The sequence below is a fragment of the Macadamia integrifolia genome, chromosome 6 (assembly GCF_013358625.1).
Source record: "Macadamia integrifolia cultivar HAES 741 chromosome 6, SCU_Mint_v3, whole genome shotgun sequence".
In the NCBI taxonomy this organism is placed as follows: Eukaryota; Viridiplantae; Streptophyta; class Magnoliopsida; order Proteales; family Proteaceae; genus Macadamia; species Macadamia integrifolia.
This window is the reverse complement of record NC_056562.1, coordinates 32,849,716-32,860,846: the sequence shown is the minus strand read 5'-3', so window position 1 is coordinate 32,860,846 and position 11,131 is coordinate 32,849,716. Positions and strand designations below refer to the sequence as shown.

Here is an 11,131-nt window from a genome sequence, read left to right as displayed (position 1 = left end):
TGAGTCAACCGAAAACCAAACCACTTTGTAATTACTCTCACACTCATCCATTTCGAGTTTACATTATGTATACAAGGAAATTAATAGGAATTTTTTTTTTTCTCAGTTTCTTGTTAGATTACGATTGGTCTGTTCTTGTCTTTAATTGGGTTCAGTCCAATTTTTTCATTCAGTCGCTTCGGTTTGATTGCAGTTTTCCTCTTTTGTTTTTTTTTTTAACCAAGTTGTCCGAGCCAACTTACACGCACCTCGACTAATCCTCGGAGAGGATTTGATTGCAGTTTCCACAGATTTCATAAAACGCAAATCCAAAAACCCAACTAGAAAGTTTCAGTTTGATCCAGGAGGACCAGGACAACCCAATTGGTATCGATTGGTCTAACCGACTCGATCTAACCTTTGAGACCCTTGGCACACCATCTATATGTGTGAGCCTGGCAAGAAGTTAAGACATTGAATACCCACTATTTTGAAACATTCACACTATGGACAAAGAACCGGCTCAGTTTGGTAAAAGGGATTTAAAGATAAATTTTCAAAGTTTAAATATATATATATATATATATACACATATAGGGAGAGGGATAGGTATGCCACCGATATCAAGTATGCTAGCAGATAACACCAATAGGAACACATGATTGAGTATCATTCAGGAAGGATATGAAGATCATTTCACAAAAAAGAGGAGAGAGATAGACACAATGGGTGCTAGCATACTTGATATCGGCGGCATACCCAACCTTTTCCCATATATATATATATATATATATTTTTTTAATTATTACCCCATGTGACTATATCACTCTACCAATCATTTCATATTTAATTATTAAATTTCACTACCTGTGCTATAAAATGTAAAATAAAAATTACATGTAAAATATATCACTATTATACATTCATACAATTACATGGAATAATTATCATAAAAGTATCTTTTAAGTTTGAAAACTTCCCCTTCCTTTAAATTCCCCTTGCAATCAAACATAGAACACAATCCACCCGAAATTGCATATTTGGGAGAACAAGAAAATTGTTGACTTCAGATAAAAGAATCTACCAATATTTCTACTCAAGGGTGTGTAGTCTCAGTATCACAGTCGCAAATTTCAAATAAAACCCTAGAACCAAAAAAAAAAATAAAAAAGGGGGGGGGGGAAGTAAATTGAAAAGTAGGGGCAAAGAAAAACCCACTAACCGTACAAAGGGAAGCCTAACAAAATAATGCAACAAGCAAAAGCATGGTCAAATATAAAAGAAAATTCAATTATATTTTGACATATGCCAACCTAACTGACTTTACAAATGGAAAATGTTTCGCTAATGTTGCGGCGACACTGGTCTCTTCTCCAACATTTCATAATGAAGGACAAAGTTATCCTGCAAACCAACCATGAGAAAAGCTAAGATAATTTGCTATAAAAATTATTAATATATTTAAATTTTTTTTTTAAATCAAAATTTAGAACGGCAATCTGCATTCATACAAACCTTACGAACAGTTTCCCATGTATTTGGATCAAAACAGAGATAGGAACCCCTTTCATATGTGTTCGTTTTAACCAAAGGCTCCATGTTGGAGACCCTTATAAGCCACAGTCGGAGCTCTCTATGGTAGAACCACCCTCTGTTATACCTGCAGAATGATGGGCATATAATGCTGCTATTAGTAACTGAAAAAAGGTTTGGTAATAAGAAATAGAAGCGAGGGTTCCCTTCAACGCCCATGTGCAGTTTCCGAGGGGGTATTATGGGAACACCAAAAATTGGGGGGTAAATAGGACAGTGATTTGGGTGGGGGAGGGGGCCCACTTTCAGTTTCGCCAAAAACTGGCATCGTGCAAATCTTTATCCCTAAAAAAAATTTCTTGACAAGCAAGGAATGCAAAGAAGAGAAGGTCAATAAGAGGGAGAATTTGAATCCATTCAAAAGGCGTTTGATAAACTGTTTCGTTTCACTTGTTTTCAAAAATAGAAATTAAAATTTCTACCTATTTATGGTTCAAGAAACGACCCAGGTGTCGTTTCTGGAAATGACTCGTGGCCATTCTTTCGCTGGTTACTATCGACTTCTAGAAACATGACTTATCAAACACTTTCAATTCCGTTTCTGTTTCTAGAAACGGAAATTTATGTTTCTGCCGTTTCTTGAAACAGAAACGGTAGAAACGTTATCAAACGGGCCCTTAGAAAATCATTTGATATCAAGAAACAATTTTTTATCTGCCTGTGGGGAAGAAAATCAGACGAGATTGTTAGATCCAGATAAATTGGGCTTTCACATGGAAATGGTTTGCAGTTGGTTCAGAAAGAAATACAGTAAATAAAAATAGAGATTCAGGAACAGCATACAATTCATTAGCAGCATACAACTGGGCCTCATCTCTAGGCATGCTGCAGACAAAGCAAAAGCAGATAGGATGTCACTTTTTGAATGTAGAGAATGAGAAATACTTCAGATAGACCGAGCAAAGAGACCCCCAGGGAAAAAATGTACCTGTAAAAAATATAAAACAATGTCTCTGGCTGGAATTTTGAAAAGTAGCCTTGCTACATCCACCACAACAGAGGTTGGGACCAAGAAAAGAAAAGATGATAACTAGTTAAAGCAGACTTATACAAATACTGAATTAAGAAAAGCTTACATGTAGCACAGGAGGTGGTTTAGCATAATAGCACTCTGGCACTGTGTACTCGTGCTCTCCCTTAGCAGGCTCATCAGACCAAGGGGAAGCAAACTTCTTGTGAATATCATTAGTTGAACTCAAGTTCAGCCCAAGAGTCGTCAGATCAGTTCCTAGAGCGAGAGAATTCAGGTTCGGATTGCTCATCTTTATGACACCCAATAAACCAAGTAAGCCAAACCGATCAGACACTGCCTGCATGGCCTTCAGGTTTTGATCTCTATATGACTGATTCACAGCTGACATTTGCTGCAAGCGAAACTGAGACTGGCTCTGGAGCTGTTGATACTGCTGAATAAGCTGGTCATAAGATCCCATACCAGAAATCGAATTGGGATTGTTAATGGGTCTCAATCCTATGTTAGGCGGCCCATTGTTTTGAACCTATAAAGTGCACCGGAATACATGAAAAACAAAAAGTGAGAGAGGGGAGGGTGGAACTGAAAAACCAAATAATGGTGTAGTGAGTATAGCTTGCATGGAACCAAATACCACACCTGCGAATGATAGCCAGCATGGGAAGATGGGAATAAATCAGAACCATGCATATGGAGTAGATCTTGGTTGTTTGCACCTCCAAAGGAAACCCCAGTGCCACCTACAGATGGAGCTTGCTGCTGCTGTTGCTGGCGATGAGATGAATATGTTCCTCCTAAGCTGAAGCCACTTGATCTCCCCATCTGGATAAGAAAGATACGAGGTCAAAATCTGAATAAAGGAGCAGCATGCTGTTATCAGTTAACTGGCTAGCACAATTTGCCCTGCCTAAGTAGCAACTCACAGGGTAGTGTTGGGCTTGCATCATTGACATTGCACTATCATTAAGTTGTTCTTTCTGGTGCAAATCCATTGAATAATCAGTATTGCCACCTGCATAAGAATCACCGGTTACAAACATACAACTAATACTACAACACAACAAATAAGTATGCAACATAGAAATATTCTAGTCTTAATATGATGAAAAAAATGCCCCCTCCTGATGCAAGGAACAAATAAAAATTGACTAAAATATTACAGATTTTTACGTAAACAACAAGAGGAAGTTACAAGGCATAACACTCATTGACATAGAGGCCCTATCAGGATAGTTGAGTTAGTAACATCCCTAATCAGGTCTAAGGACAATCCCTTCAGAAGGTATGGACTCCAATCTAAGAAATGTAATACTAATTTAACAAGAGGCCCACTGGAGCAAAAGAGAAGGGGGGGGGGGGGAGACTGGCATTGAAGGCAACAAAAAAAATCAAAATGTAGCAATTATGAACTTCAGCTGATAGGTTCATGCCAAATTACAGTGGAGAACCCACCACAATGAATGATTCAGATCTTGTCTCCATGTTCAATGCTCTGACAGCAACTAGGTCTAGTGAATCACAAACATGGATTTACATATTGGTATTGTATTGGCCTGATACAGCACCAATACATTCAAAAAGTGGGTTTTTTACTCGAATCAACCAGATAAGGCCAATCCGTATTGGTATCAGAATCGGTGCCGGCAGCAACCGATACCGATGCCAATGCTATGAACTAAAACCATGATCACAAAGCAGCCCAACTTAAGGAGACATCAAAAAGACTAAGGCTCTCTTTGGTTGGATCTCTGTTTCAATAGGTCAACAGATAGTTTCTGGTCAATAAATTGAAATTGTTTGGTTGCATTATTGAAATTTTGTTCAAGAATAAGAAATCCGTTTGGCAGTACAATTCTAAGAATATGTTCTCTCTATTTATGACAATAATAAGAAGAAGAATGATAATGATAACAATAAAGTAAGGAAAAGAAAAATAATAACAATAATAATAAATAGGGAAAAAGAAGCCTAGAAGGCAGTGGGGTCTCTACATTCAGACATAGGGAGGGGCAAAATGACCACCCACCACCATGAAAAGCAGAAATCCCATCACTCGTAATGCTTCCAGGTGTGCTCCCATTGGTCCCCGTGCTGGTGTAGGGGCCACGCTGCCTTCTAAGGAACCCTCTCCCTAATAAATAATATATGAATAATAAGAATAAGGACTTTTAAGGCTATGAAATGCAATCCAAAGGTGATGTTTCATCCATACGTACACAAAATGAGAGAAAAATTGTGAAATAGATTGAAATCAATTTGAATAAAAATTGTGAAATAGCTCCCCCAGCAATTTCAAAATTTCTATTCAACTTGATTTCAATTTCTCTGTAATTGGGTGCAAAAATCATTCCAAACAGCTTGAGAAATTGAAATAGTTCCCTGAAATTGATATGGAAATCCAACCAAAGAGAGCCTAAAGAGCAGATTTTGCACCTATAAAGAACCTTTGAAGAGGCAGATCATTCCGGAGGAAGACTACAAGCCATCTCAAGCAAGCGCGACATAAGAAAATATACCCACCAGCTTGATGATAGGTTTCTAGCCATTGTAAAAAGCACTTCTTAAGGCAGTTAGCAAGGCTATAATTAATCTCAGGAAAGCTGGGCATGTGCCATATCTGTGAACTCGAGGAATGGGGCAAGTTGATGTGCATTTGTGTCCCACATAGTACGTTACTAGGATAAGATCATCATAGAATTACACTATTTATAGTAACCATGTATTCCTCTTCTCCTGTTACAGCTCAACAAAATGGGGCAAATACCTCTAGAATTGTCTCAATGCTCTTATCTCGTTGTTTTATAGACATAGTGGAAAAGTCAGTCTCAAATTTTTTCCTCCTTGTATTTCACCATACAAAAGTAACTCCAACCAAAACAGAGGATAATACAAAAGGAACCTAAAAATAGGGGGATAAAAAAAAAGGTCAAATGTAGCAAATCACAGCTAAGACAATTCAGTAGTAAGTTTCTAAGTTAATACATGCAACCCAATCTAGTTCATGATGTGCTAGCCCAATACTGTGATGTAACATTTAAGTAATGTACAACACCTGTATACAAAATCAGCATCATATCATGGAATGGGTCCAAGGGTAAGTCGAACACCTTTATATCCAGGTAAAGCTGGAAAATCTTCATTTTGAATGCTGAATTCTTGATTTTGTTGTATAACACCAACACTCTGCTTCCGTAGTGAACCTGTTAGTCAAGAAGTCAAAATTTTGTTATAAAACAAAGCACCTATGGGAATATATCAGAAAGGAGAAAATGTTAGCACTTTGATTTACCCAATTGTCCTTGAGAACTACCAGCAGAACTAGGGCGTCCACTTAACTGAGGGAAATCATTTATATCAAAAGGAGAATTGTCATTAGAGTTAACATCATTTAGCATTCCCATGGAACTTAACGTATTATTCCCTCCTTGGACTTGGCTTTGAGACAGAGGGCCACCACCAGAATAAGAATTTCCTAGCAATGATAACACCTGCGGTGCTGAATTTAGTTCATGTTATTTCTTATAGCCAGGGGGAAGAAAAGCACGGGATCAAAACAAGATCCACATATTACAAGATCAGATGCAAATTTCCATCCCACCTCTGGTTTAATAGAAAAAATTATGTTCTTATCAACAACAAATCATAAGGGTTTACAAGGAACCAGGAACAGAACAAACTCACTTGTCACTTCAATAAAATATCTAAAATATAATACTAGTTGAGAACTGAAAAAGGCCAAATCACTGCCATATGCAGAACTGGAATTTAATTCATATAACAGCATTTTGACAAAACTGAAGACAACTCAATCTAAATGTGCTATATTATCTTGATCATCATCCAATCTTCTATAACACAAAAGAGAGAATCAATTCCCAGGGCGCTGGGAACACACAAATACATGCAATAGTACCACACGACTCCACATGAAGGTTTCACTTCTCTTAAAGTTCATTAGCACCAAAAGACAGAACATCGTCTCCCATCTATTGAGATATGCATTTCTTAAAAGGACCCTGATGATTTTCACATTTAAGATTTCTATATATGGATTACAAGGAATTGAATCCATCTGTTTTGACTAGAGATAGAAGATGCGTCTAATGAACAGATATGTAATAAACCTATATGATACAAGTAATCTGACAACTTAATCACCCAAATATTTCAATCACAAACCACCCTTCATGTCCTAATCATAAGCTATAAAATTCACCAATCAAAAGCAACCAATTAGTAGCTATAACTTGGATAGGTCTTAAAAAAAAATTAAAAATAAAACATGAACAATGCATATGTAGAGATATGTTCCCTACACATGATAGTCCATCCTAGTCTCATTTGATTCTCTTCACAATGCCGGCCTACTCCTGTCACTTGAGCATCATGTGCATCAGATGTGCCTTCCACTATCCTATATCAAGCAAACACAAAACTAATAATAAATGTTGACAATCTTCAGACCAACGCGCAAACTTTTTTCGATTCTCTTGTGGGCAATAGACCATCAATGATGCAGTAACCAGGATAAAGAGAAGAAGAACCTGCAGCAGCATGAAGACCAGGGCCTTTCTTGGTCCTGAAGTTTCTGATTTGAACCAATTTTCTAGTTCATTTCTGGTTCTGGTTCAGAGTTGGTTGAGTTCTGGTTATACTGGATCTCAAGTCTCAAATGGGTTATAAGGGGTCATGGACTATGTATTTTTGTGTTTTCTATTGTAAAGGGCTAATTCTATAAGTCCAAGTATAAGTGATTTGAGTCATACAAGAGATTAGGTGTTAGTTTCTTATTTCTATAATTCTATTTTTAGTTTTCTAAAAGATTAGATTGGATCCATATTGAGTTAGTAACTTGATTATTTCTGTTTTGTTACAGAACTGTAGAATCTGGTTTTTAATTTATGAGTTGATCTTGATGTACTCGATCTCAATGGTGTTAATGGGCCTATCCAGTAAGCTTTCTCTTATCTTGTCGCATATGGCTAGCTATAATTTTCTTTTTCTTTTTTTCTGATATTATTTGTAGTTTGATTCGATGACTGATTGGCATTCCGTGTTAAGAATTGTAGAAAAACGCAACCCTAAAACGATGCAGAAGATAATGGAAAAACAAAACAAACAATGCACACGGATTTTACGAGGTTCGACAAGGTTGCCTACGTCCCCGGTGAGATGAGATCCTGCTTCACTATCAATGGAGAATAGGATTACAGCGCTCGTCCTCACACCACTCAGTATTGCTTGCATTACAGAGAAAAAAACCCTCGCTACAAATATATAGCGAAAAAACCCTAATCCGGATTAAACTACAATTACCCTCAAATAAAAAATTCGAGCAGCCCTACACCCCCTGCTATGCAGGGGGGCCTCCTGCCCCCCTTGCAACCCCCACGGCCCGCTAACCGGTAGCGGGACCGCCGTCCTGCCTGTCTAGGTGCTGCACCAGTACTCCCTGGATTAAACTGCGACGGAATACAAGACATCATACACCAACAATCTCCACCTTGGCTTGAATTCTGTCGAGCCTCCTGTAAAGATAACTTGTAGACGTCTTCATCATTGTACGTCATTAGAGGCACAAACCCGCACCTGTTTGGTGTGTCCCTCATCTTCAACAATGAGTAATATTAATCAAGTCCAAACAAGACTCAAACTTCTCTGTAGTAACTGGCTTTGTAAACATATCTGCAGAATTGAGATCTGTATGAATTTTTCTCAAATGAATACTGCTTTCTGGCATAAGCTCCCTGATCTTATGAAATCTCACATCAATATGCTTTGTCCTTGCATGAAACACCTGATTCTTTGCAAGATGTATGGCACTCTGACTGTCACAATGTAACACTGTACCTCCTTGCTCCAACCCCAACTCACGAACTAGTCCAGCCAACCAGACTCCTTCCTCGGCAGCCTCAACTGCTACCATGTACTCTGCCTCTGTAGTGGACAATGCAATTGTAGACTGAAGCATCGCCCTCCATGATATAGGTCCACTAGCCAATGTAAACACATACCCTGTAGTAGACCTCCTCTTGTCTAAATCATCAGCATAGTCAAAATCAACATAACCTGCCAATTCTGTAGAGCTTCCCTTGCCACTGAATATAACACCTATATCTTTAGTCTTGCTCAAATATTTGAAGATCCACTTAATTACATTCTAATGCTCCTTCCCTGGATTACTCATGTATCTGCTAACAACACTGACTGCATGAGACAAATCCGGCCTGCTACAAACCATAGCATACATGAGACTCCCAACTGCGCTAGCATAAGGGACTTGAGACATCTGCTCCACCTCCTCATGTGTTGTAGGGCATTCCTTTTCAGATAACTTGAAGTGGCCAGCTAACGGAGTGCTAACCGGCTTAGCATTTTCTATATTGAAACGCTCTAGCACCTTTTCAATATACCTCTTCTAAGTTACCCAAAGTTTACCTGCATTTCTATCTCTAAGGATTTCCATGCCAAGGATCTTCTTAGGGGCACCAAGATCCTGTAGAAACGCAACCCTAAAACGATGCATAAGATAATGGAAAAACAAAACAAACAATGCATACGGATTTTACGAGGTTTGGCAAGGTTGCCTACGTCCTCGGTGAAATGAGATCCTGCTTCACAATCAATGGAGAATAGGATTACAACGCTCGTCCTCACACCTCTCAGTATTGCTTGCATTACAGAGAAAGAAACCCTCGCTACAAATATATAGCGAAAAAACCCTAATCCGGATTAAACTATAATTGCCACCCTAATCCGGATTAAACTACAATTGCCCTCAAATAAAAAATTCGAGCGGGGGGCTGCGCCCCCCTACACCCCCTGCTATGCAGGTGGGCAGGAGCAACCCCCATGGCCCGCTAACCGGCTAGCGGGACAGTCGTCCTAGCTGTCTAGGTGCTGCACCAGTACTCCTTGGATTAAACTACGACGGAATACAAGACATCATACACCAACAATCTCCACCTTGGCTTGAATTCTGTCGAGCCTCCTGTAAAGATAACTTGTAGGCGTCTTCATTATTGTACCTCATTAGAGGTACAAACCCGCACCTGTTTGGTGCGTCCCTCATCTTCAACAATGAGTAATATTAATCAAGTCCAAACAGGACTCGAACTTCTCTGTAGTAACTGGCTTTGTAAAAATATCTGCAGAATTGAGATCTGTATGAATTTTTCTCAAGTGAATACTGCCTTCTGACACAAGCTCCCTGATCTTGTGAAATCTCACATCAATATGCTTTGTCCTTGCATGAAACACCTGATTCTTTGCAAGATGTATGGCACTCTGACTGTCACAGTGTAGCACTGTACCTCCTTACTCCAACCCCAACTCACGAACCAGTCCAGCCAACCAGATTCCTTCCTTGGCAGCCTCAACTGCTGCCATGTACTCTACCTCTGTAGTGGACAATGCAATTGTAGACTGAAGCATCGCCCTCCATGATATAGGTCCACCAGCTAATGTAAACACATACCCTGTAGTGGACCTCCTCTTGTCTAAATCACCAGCATAGTCAGAATCAACATAACCTGCCAATTCTGTAGAGCTTCCCTTGCCACTGAATATAACACCTATATCTTTAGTCTTGCTCAAATATTTGAAGATCCACTTAATTGCATTCCAATGCTCCTTCCCTGGATTACTCATGTATCTGCTAACAACACTGACTGCATGAGACAAATCCGGCCTGCTACAAACCATAGCATACATGAGACTCCCAACTGCGCTAGCATAAGGGACTTGAGACATCTGCTCCACCTCCTCATGTGTTGTAGGGCATTCTCTTTCAGATAACTTGAAGTGGCCAGCTAACGGAGTGCTAACCGGCTTGGCCTTTTCAATATTGAAACGCTCTAGCACCTTTTCAATATACCTCTTCTGAGTTACCCAAAGTTTACCTGCATTTCTATCTCTAAGGATTTCCATGCCAAGGATCTTCTTAGCGGCACCAAGATCCTTCATCTCAAATTCAGCACTCAATAAAGACTTCAAAGAGACTATATCATGTTTGTTCTTTGCAGCAATGAGCATGTCATCAACATAAAGCATCAACAAAATAATGGAATTATCACTTGACACTTTATAATAAACACAACTATCATACTCACTTCTTGTGTAGCCAATCTTCATCATGTGAGAATCAAAGCGCTTGTACCACTGCCTAGGAGATTGCTTAAGGCCATAAAGCGACCTCTTAAGCAGACAAACATGGTCTTCCTTTCCCTGAACCTTGAAACCTTCAGGCTGCTCCATGTAAATCTGTTCTTCCAAGTCACCATGAAGAATTGCAGTTTTCACATCAAGTTGTTCAAGCTCTAAATCATACATGGCCACCAAAGCAAGTAGTACCCTGATCGAAGTGTGTTTCACCACCGGAGAAAATATTTCATTGTAGTCTATCCCCTCCTTCTGTGCATAGCCCTTGGCTACAAGTCTGACCTTATACCTTTAACGCTCCTTCTCAGATGCTGCCTCTTTCTTACGAAAGACTCATTTATACCCAATGATTTTTCTTCCCTTGGGTTTTTCCACAATCTCCCAAGTCTTGTTCTTCTGTAGAGATTTCATTTCCTCCATCATAGC

General features: G+C 39.2%; 1 protein-coding gene across 1 annotated transcript in view; it reads right to left on the bottom strand.

The window, feature by feature from the left end:
• Nucleotides 1-1,018: 1,018 nt before the first annotated feature.
• Nucleotides 1,019-11,131, bottom strand: part of LOC122081579 (probable NOT transcription complex subunit VIP2) — an 87,809-nt gene continuing 77,696 nt past the window's right edge. The window contains exons 7-15 of the mRNA XM_042648760.1: nucleotides 5,835-6,041; nucleotides 5,653-5,745; nucleotides 3,469-3,557; nucleotides 3,185-3,367; nucleotides 2,649-3,071; nucleotides 2,501-2,553; nucleotides 2,356-2,397; nucleotides 1,495-1,639; nucleotides 1,019-1,383 (exon numbers count right to left, since the gene is read on the bottom strand). Coding sequence (XP_042504694.1) covers nucleotides 1,324-1,383; nucleotides 1,495-1,639; nucleotides 2,356-2,397; nucleotides 2,501-2,553; nucleotides 2,649-3,071; nucleotides 3,185-3,367; nucleotides 3,469-3,557; nucleotides 5,653-5,745; nucleotides 5,835-6,041 — 1,295 coding nt within the window. The 3' untranslated portion in view covers nucleotides 1,019-1,323. The remainder of the gene's footprint in view (nucleotides 1,384-1,494; nucleotides 1,640-2,355; nucleotides 2,398-2,500; nucleotides 2,554-2,648; nucleotides 3,072-3,184; nucleotides 3,368-3,468; nucleotides 3,558-5,652; nucleotides 5,746-5,834; nucleotides 6,042-11,131) is intronic.